General features: G+C 39.5%; 1 protein-coding gene across 1 annotated transcript in view; it reads left to right on the top strand.

The window, feature by feature from the left end:
• LOC138975079 (nitric oxide synthase-like) overlaps positions 1-22,270 on the top strand; it is a 115,365-nt gene that overhangs the window by 46,381 nt on the left and 46,714 nt on the right. The window contains exons 12-13 of the mRNA XM_070347730.1: positions 19,106-19,250; positions 19,646-19,750. Of these exons, the coding sequence (XP_070203831.1) occupies positions 19,106-19,250; positions 19,646-19,750 (250 nt within the window). The remainder of the gene's footprint in view (positions 1-19,105; positions 19,251-19,645; positions 19,751-22,270) is intronic.

Genomic DNA, 22,270 nt, shown 5'->3' with positions numbered 1-22,270 from the left:
CTTCTGAAACAGTGCTTCCTTGTAGTTATCATGCGATATGCTCGACTTTACAACCTGTTTGCTTACACCCTTTGCTTTTTTAACCACCCCTTTCTCACTTGCAACACTGTACATCTTTGCACGCAATCCAACATACTCCTTAATTATCTTCCCATTCATTTCATCTTTCATCTTTCCAATAACCTTCTTGTTAACATTTGAGTGCAATGGTGATTCTTTAGGGTAGTCGCAAGTGTCATAAAAAGAATCTTTTCCTTTTACTGCAGGACTTTCAGCTTCTAGATCTTTGTAAATGTCATCCGCTGGAATGTCAAGTAAGAATGAATCTGTGTCTGTGTAAAGTACTCTCGATTTGGGATATCTTGGTTTCAAATAATCATACAAAAACTCAAGCATCAACAGTTTTGACAACTCTAGCACAGTAAAGCCTATGAATACTGGTTTGTCAAGCTTGACTACAAGTTTTTTCATTAAGATACCATACAGCTGTTCATGAAAGTATTTAAAGTCTTGATACTGTGGTTTGGATGTCAGCTTGATGGCCTCATTTTCTCTTGTAACAAGTCTAACATCCTTTCTCTTGTGTGGGTTTTCCATTGTCTTACCAAAGCAACTGTTGTTCATCAGTTTAAAAAAGTCTTTCTCTGATGCATCAGCGGCTTTGGTTCTCAGTTCTGTGTTTTTCATGATGTAAGGTTTCATAAACTGTTCTTGATCAAATAAAATTATACGATGAACAGCCTTCAAAATTAATCCATGTCTAATGTAAAACTGTAACAGTCTGTAGTGACACACATACTTCTTTTTGTGAAACAGATTGGGCACCAGCTTTGGAGGTTCTCTTGGGTTTACTTTTAACCTCTCAGCCGCTAAAGGATAATCATTATGTAGATCATGAAGTGATAGTGGATAGTCTAAGTCAACTTCTAGTATCCATCCCTTTCGACTGTCTGGGCCTGCTTTTAATATTGTCAGCACAACACATTGTGAAAATGGTCCTGAATAGATCTTAAAGTTCCGAAGTGGAAGCGTCTGACACATTGCCCAACCATACAAATTGTTTGCATCTAGATACATGATGTAATTAGAAGGTTTCATAGGATCAAAGTCGTCCAAGTATTTGTTGTTGGCTTTGCAGTAATTGTGTGAAGCCATACTGATTCCTCCACGTAGTCCATTTTCAATCATCTGAAGTGTAGGTAGATCTGATAGCAAGTCAATCTTTACTCCTGTAAATCTAAGAAATGCATCCCAGCTCATGCCTGGTGCAGATATGTAATGTGAAGGATCTAGATTGTAGTGCTTCATACATGTTCTTCTGTAATTCTCAAATATATCTGCAAGTAAACAAACATCAGCCAACAAATATTGATCATGATAATCACCCATTGTATTACATCCTAATTTATTCCATGCAGTCTTAGCGTGTTCATAGTCTTCGTCACTTATACCTTTACCCTTCAGCCGTGAGAAGTAAGCATCCTTTGGTGGTAACTCATCTTCATCAAACCTCTCCCACGAATCCATGTATTCATATGGATAGACTCCCTTTCTAACTAAGTCACTGTCAAAGTACTTACATGTGATTGGGAAAGCAGTTAGTGATGAAGATAAAGACTCAAGTGTTCCCATCAGATGTTGAGCAGAATCGTAGAAGTATAAACTATTCAGAGTAAAGGCCATGTACTTTTCTGAAGACTGCGCAATGCATCTTGCTTTGTATTCATCAGTTACTGCCTGCATGATCAGATGTGAATCATAACCGCGCAAGTTATGGAAGAAGATTGGAAGCTTCCAAGTCTTAGGATCAAACTTTAATTGTAGATTACATTTGCTGTGTGCTGCTCCTCGGAACTGCCCACTTACATGATCATGATCTCTTACTATTGGATTGTCTGTGTTTGGTGTTAGACTTTGTTCGCATATCCAACACTGTGTGGTAGAGTTAAACTGTTCTTGGTCTTCAGGTTTCATAACAATGTCTGAAAGATTCAGTTGTTTGGAGCAGTCATTTCGCACTTGGTTCATTTGCTGTAAGAAGTTCTTTGCTGCATTAGGTCCTCTGTACAATTGCGGTTTAGAATGTTTACCATCTGAACTAACAACAATAAATGCATATGAACAGACTTGATGATTACTTAGAGTTACTGTTTTAGGTAGGTCTTTTGGTAAAGGTCCTTCATATGGCACAATGATAGATTCAAAGTCAGCATAAACAACATAAGGACTTTTCTGTAGTTTGCATACATTCTTAAAATACACTTTGCTGTCTGGCGGTGGTGTTGTTAACTTCACAACCGCATCATCAACGCTCTTACAATGTTGCTTGTGTATAAGTGCTGCATGAATTGATGGAATACGCAAGAGACATCGCCTACAAAAGTCTTGTTTACTATTGTGATTGCTTGTGCTCGCCATCAGTCTACTCATTGTACGAATCAAAGTGTAATGATATTTTACACCATCAGTCATTAGTAACATGTCAACATGGTTAGTATCACAATCACCAATCGTTGGTGAGTTCTTTGATATTCTGACTGGTTTCAGTTCATCTTCCTCATCCCACGTGTAAACATTTACGGTGATGGGTTTGTTTTGCTGTTCAAATTTGTCAATGCTTGTAATGCTGACAGGAAATTCAATACCAGTAAAGTTTAGTTTATTTCTGTATGCATGATAGTTAGACACTCTTTCTGCATTTTTCTTTACACTGTACAGTCTTGCCAGAACACACCACATAAAACATTTGTCATCATCATTCTTTATGTTCAGCACAGCACGTTTTTTGACAAGAGCAGGAGGTAAAGGTATGTAACTTCTACCTCTGATGGGGGCAAATTTACTTAGCTTCAATTCTATTTTTAGAATTTCACCTTCTGACCATCCGGATCCTTTCATCTTTGCATCCTCTGCAGCTTGCTCAAACCGTTTCATCATTTCATCTGCCCAGTTTCCATTCAATTCTGCCATAGAATTAAGTGCTAGTTGTCTGGTTGAAACATGAACTTCTAGCACCTCATCACTGACTGTTTTGTATTTTATTAAACTGACTATCTGCACTTTTACTGGAGGTTCAATCAACAAATTGTTTGGAATTTGTTCAATGGCGTCTTGCACACTGGACTGCACATTTTGAGGATCCGTTACTTGTAATTCAACGGTGTCAAATACTGTCGATAAAGATTCTAATACAGAGTCTTCCATCGCTGTGAGTTTGATTTTATAACTCAAAATAAAAATATAAATTAAAAAAATGAAGTTGCTTAGAATTCTTTCTCAGAGCTTCCATTTTTGTTAACACTATAAAATCTGAAATAAAAAATCATTTAACATTTGTACCACGTGGAACTAATTGTAATTCCTCTTTTACAAAGGCTCTTTGCGGTGCTGGTTCTCTCAAGTAATATATAGGTGGATTTGTCTCTACTACTCTCTTGATTTCATGAATGTCAATACTCCAGATTGGATCCGTTGCACGCTTCCTGCTGTCACCCTCAGCTTCACCGGGTGCATATAAATATCTGACTTTCTGATTGAAAGGTAGTAATGCCACTGGTGTTGTTGACTTTGGAGCAACAGGTATTGTTTTCTGTTTGATTGCATCAACTGGTCTTAACCCTGTAGCTTTAAATACCTCCAGATTCATTGCTCTAAGTACTGATGGTAATCTTTTGACCCATTCAGTGTTACGCAATTTACTTTCTGTGTCCAAAAATTCCTGATGGTACTGATATGAAAACAGTTTTTCTGCCAACTGTTTGTTAAAGCTCTCAACAATAGCCTGTGACCTGTGGTTTCCTGGAATACCTCTCTTCACTGTAACATGATGTTTTAACAGAAGCTGGTTGACAGCTCCTTTAAACTCCTTACCATCATCGCACTGAATCATTCTGGGATACTTTAGTGGTCCACGTCTGTAAATTTCTTGCAGGGCAACAGCTGTAGCTATAGCACTTTTCTCTGTCAACGGTTCAGCATCTTTGTATCTTGTTGCAACATCAACTACAGTCAGTGCATACTTATATTTCTTCCTTCTGACTGTGTCATGCGGTAAATACAGCAGGTCTATTTGATGAGTGTCATTCGGTTTAATGTTAACAAAGTGTGGTCGTGTAATTTTTCTTGGTGCAGGTAAATAGATCTGCCAAACTGCCTGCTTTGACAACCATTTCTTTGCTATATCTTGAGAAACACCTGCTGCGTCACTGAGCTTGTCAATAGCAGTTCTTCCTTTCCAGTATCCTTTTGGGGAATAATATATTTTAGATAACAAAGCATCACTCATGGTTTTTTAAATGACAGAATATTAAGATTTGACAGCACGCGCAATAAAGTAAACAACAGCCATACCAATAACAATGAAAACAATCTCGCCCACCTTCTGCTCTTCTGAAGGCTGATAAAAGTCACCCAGTTTTGGAGGAGCACTTGTCTTCATTTTCTTTCCAGTTACAAGATAGTATTCTTGAATGGCTGCATCAACATTGGCAAAGGTTTTGTTTGCATGTCCTTGCTGCCTGAGTTTATCATTCATAAAGTCTAACTGCGCAATTCGTTTCTTCTCGTATTCATCCTGTGCTTTCGCCAATTGTTCCATGGCTTTGTTGTGCCTTTCCCTCTCTTCACCATTTTGCAGTTTAGAAAACAAATAGTTGCTGCCAGAAAATGCAAGCGCATTTACAATCGCACCTCCCACCATCATAACCAAGCTAGCCATTTTATTGTCTTACATGTTTATATTTTCTGGAATAATTCCTTGCTTCACCAGGAAGTCTTTTGTTGCAAAGGAAGCTGTCACAACACCAATTAGTTTAGCACCGTCTTCGAAGTCTAACTTTCCCAAGTCGGCTGGTTTCATTCTGAGGAGACTTTTACCCAGCATTGTGTAACCTACACTCAAGCCTCCAATCACTGCAGCGTGATAAAACAGATTAACTATTGTCTTTTCAGAACTCATTTTTATGTTATCAAAATTAAAATATTAAAATTATTCCATATGAAATGAATCCACTGCAGGTACTACTGTGGGCTTTTTTATTGTTTGTACTGCTTTGTTTGTTGGTTTTGGTGTTTCTGATTTTGGTGTTTCTGATTTTGGTCTTTCTGACACTTTATATTTGCCTTGCCAAAGTTTGTAAAGCAAGTATCCACCTCCTCCAACAACAGCTGCTACAGCTACTTTTCTGTATGATAGAAATGAAGATTTTAATTCTTGATCAGTTTGTGTGACCTTAGTCACTTCAGGAATGTTTGGTGTCTGCTCAACTTCAGACATAATGTTCTGCTTTGCCTTTTGATTTAACTTTTTTTGTCTGTTCCATTCGGCTAGTTTTTTTCCTGCTTCTACTCTACCAGGTTTCTTTGTCACTGTGTTCACTTCTGGTATTTTCGTCTGCTCCACTGTCTGCTTCAACTGATCCGTCATCTTTTTTATTCTGAAAATTAATGTGTTTGAAAGTAATTAATCCAGCAACAAATGGTACTAATAAAGCACCAAATCGATAATACAGGCCACAGGCAAGAGATTCGAGGGACTTGGAAACAACAGGGTCATGAGTTAGATCATGTGTTAAGTCTTCCTCCGAGTCGAGAGGTGTAAAATGTCCAAAAATCTTTGTGTACAAACCTATAACAGTCTGTCCAATACTTCTAACCATCTTAGAACCAAGCACTGATTCATACCGTCCATGATACTTTTCTATATCTTCTGAGGAAAGATGTTGTACTTCTTTCACAGTTAACTGCTGCCCAAGGTAGTGTTTTGTTTTTCCACAAACAGCAAGTGAATACAATCTTTCTTTTTTATCAGGTATAGTCCTACTGTCACAGATTTCAATATCTGTAGCAGTCTGCATCAGCAATTCATCACAGTTCATTTTATTTTGATGCAGAATAAAATTAAAATCTAGTAATTAAACTTGAGTAAAAACTTAGGTAGGAACTTAACAAGAACTTAGGTAGGAACTTGAGTAAGAACTTAGGTAGGAACTTAACAAGAACTTGAGTAAGAACTTAACAAGAACTTAGGTAGGAACTTAACAAGAACTTAGGTAAGAACTTGAGTAAGAACTTAGGTAGGAACTTAACAAGAACTTAGGTAGGAACTTGAGTAAGAACTTAGTAAGAACTTGACAAGAACTTGACAAGAACTTGACAAGAACTTGAGTAAGAACTTGACAAGAACTTGAGTAAGAACTTAGCAAGGATTTCTACAAACATACATACTGAACTGGTTGATCAGTTTTTAAAACCAGTTTCGAGTGCTTAGAAGATTTCAGATTATTCTTTATTCTTTCTCTCTCCTGTTTGTTTTCAATGACATCATTTTCTCGAAGGCACTCTTCAAAACTGTCACGGTCCTTTGAATAGAACAATGTTATTGTTTTGAGTTGCTCTCTAAAGTCTTTCAGAACTGCATTGTATTTTTGTGTTAATATCCAAACTGATATTAATGCATGTCGTCCACTGAATGCAAGCTTTGCTAGTGCACTTTTCTTTCTAACAATGTCACGTTCTGCTGCACAGTCATCAATAATAAACAGTGTTGGCGTGTTCTGAAAAAGATCGAAATAATGCTCCAAGCAAACATTTAGACGATCAGAAGGATTTACAATAAATATATTTTGATCAGACCATATGAATTTTCTCTCCTTGTATGTTCTGTTATGCTTTATGGTTGGACAGAATATGACTATGTGTTCAAAGTGATTTATGTAAACAGTCTGTAATAAATCCAAAACATATCTTGTTTTGCCGCAACCTGTTGCCCCACAAATCAAAGAACAGTGTGGATCTTTTGGAAGAAAATCTAGATACTTCATTTTAACACGTTCAATAAACAATATCCTGTAATCTGCTTTCAGAGATGTTTAACTGCGCATCTGACACAACAAACACGTAGATCTTAACTGATTTACTACTACTCCCTACTTCCTTTTCAATTTGTATTGTGATTCCTTCTGATCCGTTTTCAATTCGCCTTCCACTTCCATGCAGTTTGTTGTCGTCAGTTGTTCTGAGATCCAGCCATAACGCATATTTATTTGTCAAGAAATCTTCTACGCCAACACCGTGTAAATGTAGATCTTTAGCCACAAGATCAGATGTTGGGTCTTTCAATCTTCCTCCAGTAAAGTACTTTCTTGCTTCATCATAGTGTTGGTATGGCAGCATGCCAGATGCAAATATTTGGTTTGGCTGCCCTTCAATTGTGCAATATACTCTATTGATTAGTGGATTGTAAAACTTTTCTATTTGCCTTTCATATGAATCTTTTGGTTCCTCAAACAACATAAGTATTCCCTTCATTGACCTAGCTGGTGTATTCAAGTTAATGTTCCAGATTGGATCAGCCTGGCTTTTTGAAAGTGTACTGTGATTCAACACTCTTTCATAATAGATAGGCAGCTTAGAACTGTACTGATTTTCTATAAGTCTAGCCAGTTCAGGATGGTTTACAACATCAAACTCTAAAGAAATTCCAGACACCTTATACTTTGCTTCCGGGTCTTGTGAAAGCATAACACGATCATAACTATTGAAAGTCAGGTCGTATGACAGCCTGTCACGCAATGCTCCTTGATAGAAGGGAGGATGTGAATTTATGAGTTCAAAGTCAAGTGGAATACAAAATTTGTTTCCAAAAGCAACATTGACAGCGTTATCTTTTTTGTTGTCAGCTTTATCTCCTGCTCCTATTCTAACTTTTATCCCATTGTCTGACTGAATCCCTTGAAACACTCTGTTTTTCTTTTCATTGTCAGTCAACCAATTATCTGCGTAAACTAAAAATACATCTGCATTATTCAATGACATCACTTCCCGCCCTTCCAGTTTGACAGTAATCTTCCTCACAATTGCTCTTCCTACATTATAAGCCAAAGTCCTATTTGCATCTGAGCCAGATTCTAATTCTAATTTGAATGATAGTCTTACAGTGCCTGGTACAATAACATCGTTCTTACCTAGATTAGGAAACCTAACAGTAAGTATTTCATTCTGATCAATAGTAGAAGGATTATTTGTAACTATAACTGTTTGCCTTATTCCTTTTACCCCGAGAGGTTCTTTCAGCCTTCTGTAAGGATCAAGAACAGAACCGAACGATTGTGCCATCTTTTTTTATTTTCAAAATAAAAAATAAGTTACAAATGGCAGAAGGTGGATTTGAAGATTTATTTGAGCCAGCGGACGACATGAGCGAAGCAATCCCTTTGGTTCCCTACCATCATTCACTGCATTATGAGGTGGCACGACATGAACTTCTGGAAGGTAAAGTTAGAGATTTCTACAAAAGTTTAGGAGAAGAACCTGATGTTTTAGATCCAAACCAGTTCAAAATGGAAGCAAATCATTTATATACAACTAGCGATAAAGGAGAAAAAGTCCAACTTACATATAAATCTAATCCTGCTAAGTTTCTATCAAAAGTTTCACTAAAACAAAAACTTACTGCTAATCGACTTAGGCAATTAGATATTGTGCCTAGCACACGGTCATCATCTTCCCATGTTGTTTCCTTACTTCAACAAGCAGAACTAGGACTACCAACTGCTACTCAAATAGAATCTGTTCCATTGCAAGATCTTAATAAACTTGCAGATGAGGCTGATCAACTTATACAAGAGATAGAGACTTCTTTTTCTGAGGAAACTTCACTGAAGACTCCACATGAACTATTACCTATGAGAGAAATAGAAGCCCTTAATCAATCACTACAAACCATCAGAGGTGAAATAGCAAATAATCTGTCAAAACTAGGTCAGCTGGATGAAGATATAAACAAAGAGAAACAAAAACTTGCTGATGCTGATGATTTGAACCTAGAACAAGAAGTAAAAAACAGAATTTCTAAGCGTTTAAAAGATTTGCAGGAGGAGAAAGCCATAAGGTTAGAAGTTCTAAGTAACAATAGAGAACAACTGAGAACACAGGTCAGCAGAATAAAAAATACAATTCAAAGAATCCTTTACGAAGACACAACTCTTGCTGAAAGAATTAGAACGCTTTTCAGAGAGCAGGGAATCACAATAGCTAGTATACTAACTGCGTTAGGATTTGCAATAAGCACATTAGTGTTAACACTCACAGGTGGCACTGTCACACCTCCACCTCCACCTTCACCTTCATCTCCATCTGATCCGGGATGGGTAAAGAAACAACTCAAACACATTGCAGAACTATTAAAGAAACTAGCAGCAAAAGCTTTGGATGCACTTCCAGGAATCATTGGTTCAATTGTTAGCTGGCTGTTATCTTTTGCAGGTAAAGTTGTTGGTTTCATGGCTGAACATCTCTGGACTCTAATAGTTTTAATTGCGGGTGTTCTGCTAACGAGAATAAAGCAAAAGTAAGCCTACACCCACTCCACCAATTACTAGAGCAGTCTTCTGCGATTCATGATCATCACTAATACTAACAGCTTGATCATCCCTAGTGACAGAATGATCTTCACCTGCAGCGTGATCTTCACTTGTCACGCTTTGTTTCTGTTCATTGTGATATGGCTGTAACATCGTTCTGATTTCTGAATTCAGTTCTTCACCCTTTCCAAGCGGCTGGGTGTCACTAGCAATAATGATTTCATTGTTATAATTTGTTATTGTTCCAATCTGCAGCTGGAGATCAGAAGGTAACATGTAAAGGCCGTTACCAACAGCAAAGTCAACTTTTGATCTTGCATAACGGAGAGAGTCTTGATACCTTTTGATGCTGGAAGGCAGATCAACTGCAGAGTTTATGACATCTTCTAAATTTGATAACAACTGTTTCTGTGCACCAAACCCTGTGCTTGTTCTCATTATGTTTGATCGTGTCTGTGCCTGCGAGCCTAGCAAGCACCACGTATATGTTCGGATAGATTCATTGATCCTTTCAACACCTGATCGAGTGAAACCTTTGCCGGTGTCTAATATAAAAGTAGTCCATGCATTGTGGTGCTGTTGTTCTATTGATCCTAACTGTACCTGCACATTTGAAGAAAAAGATGTATGACCTGGCCAGTAATCAAAATTATACCTCCTGTGGACACCCCATAAATATAGTGTTCCCATGCCATGGTTTTTGTCTTGCTTTTGCCTAAAGTCGGTCTTAAAATCTATATTGAATTCATTGCAGAGACGCTCATACACTTTCATGTTTATCCTATTGTTGAATGGGTTCCAGCTCTTTTCATGCGGCATTGGTGCCTGAAGTTCAGACAAGATTCTCCTGCACTGATAGTAAACGTGAAATGTGTACACACACTTTGTCAGTAAGTTTGAATTATTCATGTGGTCTGCATAGGACACTCCACATCCTGTGGTTGCACAGAATATTGCAAAGTTTAACTGATTCTGATAGAACTGAATTGGGTGAGAGTTCCACATCTTTGGAACACTATCATTTTTGATTGGGGGATTTAGGTAAGAATGGAATGGGTCAGGCACTTTAACGCGAATGGATTGTGTTTCTGTTACAGCAAAGTCCAACTCATGGAAAGAAATAGTCTTTGGATTGTAATATGGTCCAGTTTTGTATTTAACGTCTTTGTTGAATTTATACTGACTCATTTTTGTTGTTGAATAAAAAATGTTTATCACACTAACAAATGTGAAGACTAGTGTGCCAGTTAAACTTGCAAACCCTATCAACAATCAAAATGGAGGAATGAAAGTTGCACTGCATGAAATTATGTACAAGGTTACTTGGTATAATATCAGTAAAAAAAAGGCTAACAACTGGGTTAGAATTAATGGTAAAACACATTCTGTAGAAGATGGTTACTATGACTTCTGCACTTTAGAGAAAGAATTGTTTGCTCCAGTAGGTATTACAGCGAGTTTAAATCATGCAAGTCTCATTGCTACTCTTACTATGCCCAAAACTAGAGAAGTAAACGTTGAGTTTCCAACCAAACTCCTTGATATGCTTGGAATTACAAAAATATACAAGGGAACACGTCCCATTGACATGGATGTTAACAGTGTACTGTTTGTTCACATGAGAGAGCTTAACACATCCTATAATCTGTTTAATGATCAGCGTTCTGATCTGCTTAGGATTCTTCCACCGAGTGATGCCTCTTTTTGTAAAATGCACGTGCCAACATTTAAGACACTTCAGTTCAAGGACTTGGAGGAAGGGTGTCATGAATTCCTACACATTGATCTGAAAAATCAAAGTGGACAACCAGTTGATTGTTTGTTTAACATTACATTGGAAATAGTTCCATAAAATATTGAGTATTAAAATGTCGAGTGGACCTACAATAGCTTATCCTGTTGCATGTTCAACTATAGAGTTGAAAGATTTAGCAGACGCTATCGACTTTGAGAGCAATGCTGAAGTTGGTGCAGTGTATGCATTCGAGTTTACAGACACTGGTCATTACAAGAGAAAGGAAATCGACGATGAAAAGAAACCAAGATTTCTCAAACTAGGTCAAATCCGTGATGTTAATGTACCTGATCCAATTGTCGATGACATATACTACATGTGGAAACATCAGAATAAAAAATGGGTACTTAGTCCTGTTATGAAAAAGATTGACTGGGAAATGAAGTTTGAATTTGTGAGTCCATACACTCTTGTTGGAAAAGACGACACATTCCGTAAGTCAATCAATGCTAAACCACTAATTGTTAGCCTTGTTCCTGCGTTTAACAGCAGGGGAGAAGTTGCAGTTAAACCTTTCCATAAGAACAACTATCTCATTCACAGAAAACAAAGTGTTGAAAAGGACGCTGACACCATTGTCGATTTTATACCCAAGCTTCCAATAGGGCAGAATGCAACTATGATATTTGATATAGTTGTCAGGAAAAGGGAAGAAACCACAAACACTGTTCTAATGAGAGGAATAAATCTCAACTGGAGACCATTAAATGTTGAAGAAGTCAGAGTATTTATTGCTGTTCAAAAGGATTCTAACACAATAAAAAAACAGACGTCAAACCAAAATGTTGTTGTTAACGCAGATATAAATAATTTAACAGAAATAAGAAGTATTAATCTTACTTATCTTGATTTGATTGCTTTCTACTATACAGATAAGGTGTTAAGCAATGAACAGCTTCAAAGCTTAGCAGAAACACTGGCCAGTGAGAATTAAGATAAATATTTTATATTTTGCATTAAAAAGATGACTAGCAGTGTGAAGCTTTATCCTAATATTGATGAAAGTGCAGCAGAAAGTCAACAATTCAGACTGGCACACATTAGTAATATACAAAAACAACTAGAAGATGAATTAGAAAAATATTCTCGCGCTAGACGTAAGTACTCAACAACTTACAACAGCCTTTCTAATGCCAGCACTGGTTCTACTATCCTTGCATCAGCTGCAGGTGTAACGGGAACAATTCTGTTAGCTACCGGAGTAGGGACTCCAGTTTCTCTAATCCTAGGTGGTGTCGCAGCAGCAGTTGGTGGTTTATCATTTATAGCATCAGCTATAATGAAAAAAATTGTGAAAAAGCTTGAAAAACACGAATCCATTTCCACTCTTGCATCATCAAAATTGTCTAGCCTAAAACTGTCTATCAGTAAAGCACTTGAAGATTCAAAAGTTTCTGACGAAGAATTCAAACAGATACAAACAGACTTTGATGACTACAAAAGTAAGAAAGCAAGTATTCAAACAAAAACACGAGCTGAATATAACAAGCCAATCGATATAGAAGATCTGAAAAAGCAGTTTTTAAAAAAGGGGATTCAAATAGGACGGGAAGAAAAAGTAAAAATAGAATCACTTGTAAAGAGTTAACTATTCGTTTAGACAGTCACATTGCATGTATCAGATATAATTCTAACAGTGAAAGAACATATGAAGTAAAGTTTGTAAATGAGAGAGCGTATTGAGCTTAAGAATGTTGTATAAGAGAAAGGGAGAATGTACGTTCTGGGTTACTGATTCCGACAGACCCGGCATTGGTTCAAAACAACCTTACTTTACTGTATTTTTTTTTTGTATGGATTTATGCAGTATTTTTCTGATTTTGTCGCATGTTTCATTTTAGTAAAAGTTTAGTCCAGAAGCCTATTTTGCGTTAATATTTAGGGTCTGTCGGAATCGGTGAGCCAGAACGTACATTCCCCCTTTCTCTATATGAAACTGCGCACATCGAGTCGAGCTCTGTAGCGTGTGTGTTCGGAGGCAGAAGACACACATGGCTGTGGATATTAGTTGTTGTGAGATTCGATGGATTAAAAAGGATACCCCATGTGTGTTCTTACACAACCTGTAAATTATAATACCCTGTGGTTAAAGTTTTATAGCGCTGTTCACCGCCGAATGGCAGTCTCATGGCGCTTTACATTAGACATTAAAATTTAATATTTTACATATAAAAAGTTTTCTCGAAAGAAATAACATACAAGCATTAAACACACAACGACCACTTATAGTTATATAAGATAATCTAGAAAAATTGTTTTTAAAAAGATGAAAAAAACCACGTAAGATAAGTAATAGACACATAGTTACACATAAAGTGTGGAAGTCTTTGTAACCAAGTGTAAAGCAAACATTGACAGTGTTTGTTTTCGTCACTCCATATGACTATATTCTCGAGGTTGTACAGAAATAACAATAAATGTACTTTACCATGGCCAAGGACAGTTTATATTATTACTCATGACTCTGATATTGAAATAATATTATGATTGGGTACTTTTGTATCACGACAGTGAAACGTTACACACATCTTAGAACAAGTATGATAAACAATGTCATTCCCAAAAGTGACAGATTCTTCCAGTATAAAGTAATTAAGCCTATGTCCACTTACATTCGCTCCTAAACCGCTTTTTCAGCCATCTGGACGCCCGTTGTAGGATCTGCCCACCTCAGCGTAACCTGCAGAAGTCTCCTCTTCACACACATCCCCTACCTCCCCACTGTGTGTGTGTGTGTGTGCACCCATTGCACTTCGCTCATAGCGGTTACAAAGTATGTTTGAATACAGGCTGGACAGCCGTGTGAGAAGGGTACTTTGTACTCGGAGAACGTACTCTGAGCAGGCTGTGTAGCTCAGTCTTCGGGTTGCTTTGCGATGATAGGCCCCTGTAGCCGCGCTGAAGCTATATATAGCGATGGATATGCTGCGGTTCCGCACTGCCGCCGTTCGGATAACTCAGTGAATGGAGCCAAATCGAAAATAAAGCCAAACTAGCAAAACATACAGTTTACATTTTGATCTTTTGAGTTTTTGTGTCTTTCGGATCCCGTTTTTTGTTTCATCGATCGTTTACTATTAATTTCCAATCAAGAATTTACGTCACCATTACCGGACGCGATTTCCGGTGATGAAAAAAGCTTGACGTGATAATGCCGCGCGCGAAGAGATTCGAAGCAATTCCGTCTGTCAAAATTAAGGTTCTCACTGGAAAACGAGGACGTCCTAAAACTGTTCAGGTTGAACTTGACTCAAAGCAGAGACATAGACATGTATGTATGTCTCTGCTCAAAGCGAAGACGGCATTATGACAATGAAAGCCCGGTGGAGAAGAGACGTGTGGCTCTGACTGTGACTACGAAGAAGGGCTGGAAATTGATTCAGGCTTGTTTCTTTGTCCTCAAATGTTCTTTTGATTGTGTGTAATTCAATGTCCATAACTAGTTCATGACAAGCAGACAAAGTATCGTGCCGTGGGCTGGCAGTATCATGACAAGCAGACAAAGTATCGTGCCGTGGGCTGGCAGTATCATGACAAGCAGACAAAGTATCGTGCCGTGGGCTTGCAGTATCATGCACACGGACACGGAGGGTGGAAGGGGAGGGGGATAGAAACTAACTTGTTCTCTGGCTTGGGGGGTGCGGGGAGCAGTTTACTTTAATCTTACACTGATTACCAGTGCTAAGTACACGGAAGAACTGACACGTAACACGGTTACCCAACCGCAACGGACAGGGAGGGACGCAGTTTCGCGCCCAACAATCACCCCCACAATAACTCCGCCCACCAAGCCTAAGGCTAAGGGCCCCACTACACCAATCGCTGACGCCACCCCCAACCACAGGGACGTTGAGTGACACACACTTATACCCTAATTACACGAAGCAGCCAACCCATGAGCGGGAACTGTTACCCGACAATAAGACCTCAGATCAACTCTGACGAAACTATCTACTTAAACACGCAGAGTCAACTACTTGCCAGTGGGAACGCTCAGTCCCCACTATCACAGCTACTGTGATCAAAACCCTCCGAATTTGTGAGGTACACATACAACGAAACCCTCAATTACTGAGAGGTGCTTCAACTCAATCTGCCTCACATTAAGAGAGCAACAGCCCAACCAAGGGCAATATATACGATCTTCTCATCACCGACAGGCAAAACAGCCTTGACTACCGATCTCTACAATACGTTCACCTTCATTGGGAACGCTCAGCCTCTACTATCAAAGCTACTGTGATCATAACCCTCATAATTTGTGAGGTACACATACAACGAAATCCTCAATCACTGAGAGGTACTTCAACTTAATCTGCCTCACATTAGGAGAGCAACAGCCCAACCAAGGGCTATATATATATATATATCCCATGACCTCCCTTCTTTGTCTCTGTTACTTCAGTATGGGTATATATGTTGTATTTTTATAGCTCAATAAATACATCATGGACTCCAAAAAATATATGATAGTGCAGATTCCGATTTGGGCAAAGGACTACTTTCCTCCCGACCTTTGACCTCGCGCCGAACAATGTGACACATTTGTATGAAGTTCTAAAATCGTATTGCACGGCTCAGAAAACCATATCAGTTGCACGCAAAAATGAATCTCAGAACTGATCTGATGTATGAGATGCAATAAGCAAAAGTTTCTTTCATTATGAAAGCAATGCAGGTCGAAAAAAACGAACATTCAACTTACAAGATAACCAGATGCTAGCGAACCAAAACAAAAACACGAGTACCCTCCCCTTGCATCGTTAGCAGACGACTTTTTGAGAATCTGTCGGAAGTGTGTTTTGGTGTGCGCCTTCAGCTATCAAACATCGGCTGTTTCACGTGTTTTGCGAGCAAGTCTACTCTTTTGTCTGGCTCTGCAGTAAGTCCACATATTTTTCCGTAATCCAGTCATATTCCTTCAAAATGCAATCAATCGGCGGTGACAGACGTGTCGGTCGCGTTTTCCTCACTCCCATACCAGTTTAAGTTCATCCATGCAAACACACTCGCAAAAGTTTATCACGTAGATACATTTCAAATAGGGAGCAAATGGTTAAATCTAAACCTACATATTTGTTCCCTAAAATTTGCTTCTCTGTCAATAAGCCTAATTACACACGTTCGAGAAAAACAACGTGGAATCGATTCTGAATCGAGTAAGCCAAATGGGTCCCAAACCCGTTTCGCCCGTTCTGCCGACCTGAAACGCAAAACAAAAGAATTGTGCGCTTCAACTAAATTAATTTCTATTCGACTTCATTACTTTCTTGCAACTTATGAACCTTTACTTAAAGCTTTTAAATGGTCTGAAAGTAGTGTTACCGCGTACTTATCGATGCACTCATTCGTTTTATTTTTTCAGCGACGGTCACTTAGTTTAAGGTTGCAAAAGGGCTAAGTCTCGCTGGCAACAGTTTTACCCTGCACAGATCGCAACAGTGCCGCTAGTAGTCTACACTTTGTGTTTGATGGTAGAATGGGATATACAGATTACAACACTCGTGGTTTTTTATATGGCTTGTATTTCAGTCAAGACCCAGCGGGAATATCAATCGAGAGCCACTCGCCAGAGGCTCGTGTCTCCCGATGATATTCATCCGCTGGGTCTTGACTGAAATACAAGCCATATAAAAAACCACTCGTGTTGTAACCTATACATATGACCTTCTCATCACCGACAGGCAAAACAGCTTTGACTACCGATCTCTACAATACGTTTACCTTCATTGGAAACGCTCAGCCTCTACTATCAAAGCTACTGTGATTATAACACTCAGATCTTATGAGGTACACTACAAATCATACATAAATGATTATCTGTTTGTGGAGAAACAAAATAATGAGATGGGTTGAACAAACAACTACACCACTCCCCATATCTACCTGTACCATTAGTACACATAAAAGAACGGAATAAACCCGTTAAAGAAACAGTGACATTTATAATCACTGAGCCTCATATAAGTCTCAATCACTGAGAGGACATTTGGGTAATCAACCACCAGTACATGCAAGTACACCCCAACAAGGGAAATGAATAATAGTCATCTATAAATGATTATTCTCAATCGAGAAACAAGATGATGAGGATATGGGTTTGAATAGTTGTCCCCTGGCAAGGCTTCCTTTCAGTTTCCCACAAAAACTCTATAAAATCACATGTTCAAAGAAGTTGTCCTGACAGCTTGAAACTGTAAATCTTGCCGAAAAGTACCATCTTTGGGAGAGGTACTTAGGGATCTCTGGGCTGCCTACTGCATTTGCCGGGTTTGGCAGACCCTTGATTTTTACCGCCCAGCTGACAAAGTAAAATTCTGAGATTTGGTCATCCCCAGTAAAGCATGTGATAACTGATATTTTCTGAGAACTGCTAAGACTAAGGGGGGGGGGAATTGTCGTCAAGGGGGCGTGTCAGTTGCTCTGCAGACGCTCTGCCGTTTCTGATTGGCTGCGAGTGTCGGAGGCTGTCAGCTGGACCAGAGTCCACTTTCAAAGTGCATTGTAGAGACGAGATGTGCAAGCCAGTAGGCGGATGCTCCGCAGACAGCCCGGCCAAGGTACACTTTTGAAGTATCGAAGTATACTTACCCACGGCTACTCAGCCGTGTATTTGACATACTTTCAATCCGCTATGAGCGATGTGCAATACCTCGAGTGTGTTTGTGTGTGTGTGTGTGTGTGTGTGTGTGTGTGTGTGTGTGTGTGTGTGTGTGTGTGTGTGTGTGTGTGTGTGTGTGTGTGTGCATGCGTGCGTATGTACATGTCAAAACTTGACTAAATGTAACAAGAAGGGCAAAGCCCATACGACTCACATGCTTGACCTTGACCTTTACATGACCTTGACCTTCAGGGTCAAGGTCAAATAACTAAACCTAGCATGGAACACAAAGCTGTTAATTCAAGACATAGGAAGTACAATGGTGCTTATTGGCTCTTTCTACCATGAGATATGGTCACTTTTAGTGGTTCACTACCTTATTTTGGTCACATTTCATAAGGGTCAAAGTGACCTTGACCTTGATCATATGTGACCAAATGTGTCTCATGATGAAAGCATAACATGTGCCCCACATAATGTTTAAGTTTGAAACAGTTATCTTCCATAGTTCAGGGTCAAGGTCACTTCAAAATATGTATACAATCCAACTTTGAAGAGCTCCTGTGACCTTGACCTTGAAGCAAGGTAAACCAAACTGGTATCAAAAGATGGGGTTTACTTTGCCCTATATATCATATATAGGTGAGGTATTCAATCTCAAAAACTTCAGAGAAAATGGGAAAAATGTGAAAAATAGCTGTTTTTTAGGCAACATTTATGGCCCCTGCGACCTTGACCTTGAAGCAAGGTCAAGATGCTATGTATGTTTTTTGGGGCCTTGTCATCATACACCATCTTGCCAAATTTGATACTGATAGACTGAATAGTGTCCAAGAAATATCCAACGTTAAAGTTTTCCGGACGGACGGACGGACGGACGACTCGGGTGAGTACATAGACTCACTTTTGCTTCGCATGTGAGTCAAAAACAGAATATTCACTTTCTTACAACCCAACAAGCCTGACAGAGTTATATCCGGAGGTCGTCTATTGTTGTCCTTGTTCGCGCGCGCACGTCACGCCGACGGATGCTACGCCGATTGGGCATAAAGGCGCGCACGTCACGCCGACGGATGTTACGCCGATTGGGCATAAAGGCGGTCCTTAATTCAGCCCGAAGTCGACTTCGCGAAATCTTTTGTTTTTACCGAAAACTCAGTACTAATTAAGCTCCGTGAGGCCTGCTTCGCGTAGACGACTCCGCCCAGTGAAGGACAGGCTTAATTATCAACGTCCTCGTACCTGCTTGTTTGTCATGTTGTTATAATTCTATTTCCATCCTTAGGGTTGCCAAGTTATTGTACCTGCTTGTTTGTCATTGTGTTATACTGCTATTTCCATCCTTAGGGCGGTCAGGTTCTCGGCCAGGCTGATGGGCCGTGCGCTGGCCCGGCGAGTCAAGTGCACCATCATGTACGCCACAGAGACCGGCAAGTCTCAGCGATTCGCCACCACGCTCTGTGAGATCTTCAAACACGCCTTTGACGCCAGGGTAAGACCTGCCTGATTGTTTTTATATTTGTTTAAAAATCAAAGAAACGTGAAAAGTTAGTTACTGAAAAGTGAATTCTGTTTCATAGACAACACAAAATATTCACTAGCACGTCGACCAAGTGACCTTTGAACTGGACGACTTCTTTTAAAGTTTCTCTTACGTAAAATAATAATAAATTATGATCTAAGTCAGGTGATGATTGCATTAATTGTTAACCATGTTATCTTAAACATGTATTATTTTTTATTTTGGGGGAACGTGTATGACCATAAGCATTTTTTTTGTTGTCGTTCTAATGTATAAAACAAGCTTAAAGCAAAGAGTGTTCCTAGTGTAGCAAATAATTCCCTGTAAATATGATCGCATAATAAATTCACCTTGAATGATTTCAGGTGGTGTGCATGGACTCGTATGACGTCATTCAGCTTGAACACGAGTCCCTGGTCCTTGTGGTCACCAGTACGTTTGGCAACGGTGACCCTCCGGAGAATGGGGAGGTCAGTCAACTTTTTGTATTTGTTTGGCCCCTAAAACAGAACAAAATAACATGTACGTGTATTCTAAAGCAACCCCTTGAACCCTGTAACAACTTATTGTTTTTATGTCTGCATTCACAATCATGTTCAATATTTGTTTACATTTTTAGTTTGGTTTCTAAGCACCAAAGGGGAAAAACCTTTATTAAACACTTGTGAAACATGAGAATACCGGAGAAATCCGATTAAAGAATTCAGATGAAAATTCCTAAGCATTACAACCTTCCCAAAGCTGGGAGATGGTCTTCAAGGGAGACAATCAGCTTGCTGCAAGTCAATAAACAATTTACAGCGGTTGTTTCCCTTGTAAGAGTTTTCATCCTTGTTGCTGTCATCAGAACCGGCTACGTGATACGGCAGTTAAAGGCACAGTAAGCCTCCCGTAAACCATCACAGATACTGTCAGGCTTTTACACACAGTACAAAAACCCTTCCATTTGAACGCTCACCGAACGGGAACATCCTAGGTGCCCTACGTAAAGAGCGAGAAATTTTCAAAGAATTAAAGGCACAGTAAGCCTCCCGTAAACCATCACAGATACGGTCAGGCTTTTACACACAGTACAAACACCCTTTCATTTAAACACTCACCGATTAAGAACATCCCAGGTGCCCTCCGTAAAGAGCGAACAATTTTCGAAGAATTTATCATGTTTTTGCGTGGTTTATCTTACCCCTGAGCCATCGTGAACCCGTGTGATCCAGTTTCCCTTTTTCACAATGTAGTCGTCAGTTAGTCATTTGAATGCGACTCGATGTCAGCTTATCTACAATAGCACGTTTTTATGCACGAAACAAACGGCTGTGGTTCACAAGAACTCTAGCGATGGCTTTTGACTGTTGAGAGGAACGGCGATATGCACTAAACCGTCGTCTGCTACGACCCTTGCGTGACCCTGCTTCCGGGCTTTTCTTTTTTTCAAACTTTCACAACTTCGAATTGTACTGATCTTGTCTTGATGAAAAAAGAATTCTTTTATGATTAAAGAATGTTTGTGTAACAAGCTGTCAATTTATTATTTAGATTTTAAAAGTTAGGTCTAGCGCAAAAACGCACCACGGTCCAAAAACATTCTGATAATCATCGATCCACGGCTATCGCCAGTTTACATCGATAGAATGAGACCCGAAGGGAAGTAACTCATTTTTGACCTGAGTTCAGGATGGGTCCAACAAGTGTTTGGGACAATCTGCAAAATTAATTCTTTAAAAATTGTTCGCTCTTTACGTAGGGCACCTAGGGTGTTCCCGTTTGGTGAGCGTTCAAATGGAAGGGTGTTTGTACTGTGTGTAAAAGCTTGACAGTATCTGTGATGGTTTACGGGAGGCTTACTGTCCGGGAATATTCATAACAGCCGTCCAGCACCAAAACGAGGCGCCCTTGTTGTTAAAGACCAAGTCTGTGACAAACCCTGGCTCTCACTGTAATATAGTCTAGGGGTTATACTACTGGCAGACTGTGATCGCCGTTATTTTAGGTTCTTGTTGATCTGTTATGAGTCGGGTTAAACTTATATGTGTGTTTAGGTGTACGTGTAAAGGAAAGTGAGAATGATAGTAGAAAGGAGCTCTTTGAGGAGTAGTCAACAAAGACTGATGAAAGTTAAACGTATCAATTTAATGATGCCAACAGATGGATATGATGTGACTTAGTATTATTCTTTGCTTATCTTTCTCGGCCAAGTAGGCATGGGTCCGTACAAGAGTGTCTGTGCACTGCTCGAGCTTGGATGGTTTCAGCGTTCAAGTAAGGTGGAGCTAGTATCACACAGTTTGTACTGCTCGGCGAGGAATGCGCGTCTAAGTCTTTTTCCCCTCGAAGTCCACAGGGATCTCCCTCTCATGAGATGCAAATGTGCTGTGACTTCTGAACTGCCTGGCCTGGGGCGGAGACGATCGGCTCTCTACACTCTGGAATGACTCGTGCACCCATGCGCTCTGGCGTCGGCGAGGAAGAGATGCTGAAGAATCAAGATGAAGGACTCCAGTTAGTTCCGGAGTACGTTTAGGTGATGAAGGAAGGAGGGGTTGGAGTTAGGGAGGAGCCTCGAGGATGGGGCTTGACTCCAGAAGAAAGATTGAACTTGTTCTTTAACGTTGAACTGGTTATTGAACGTTAGTTGAACTTGTTATTGAACCTGGACCAAAGAGAAACATATGTTAATATCAGCGGTCCTAACTTTCCCAAACAATAAACATACACATACAATTTCACACAGTCATCAGCCTTCAATTGACCAACGGATGATGATGATGAAGATGGCTGCCTAGATTTGCACCGGTCAAAACCTGCATCGAAATTACAAATTCTATTAGAATGTGACGAGGGATTCGTGCCGCTCGAAGACCTCCGGGTACATCGTTGTGTGATGCATCTGTTACTATAGATGTTAATAGGTAAACCTACCTCAAACAGGTTCGTGAGTTTACGGCCCCCCCACAAGAAAAGCGCCTGCCCTTTTGTTCTCAAATGTTACAAAA

Source organism: Littorina saxatilis, linkage group LG9 (genome assembly GCF_037325665.1).
Source record: "Littorina saxatilis isolate snail1 linkage group LG9, US_GU_Lsax_2.0, whole genome shotgun sequence".
Classification (NCBI taxonomy): domain Eukaryota; kingdom Metazoa; phylum Mollusca; class Gastropoda; order Littorinimorpha; family Littorinidae; genus Littorina; species Littorina saxatilis.
The sequence above is the reverse complement of the archived record's forward strand: the minus strand, read 5'-3'. Positions and strand labels throughout refer to the sequence as shown.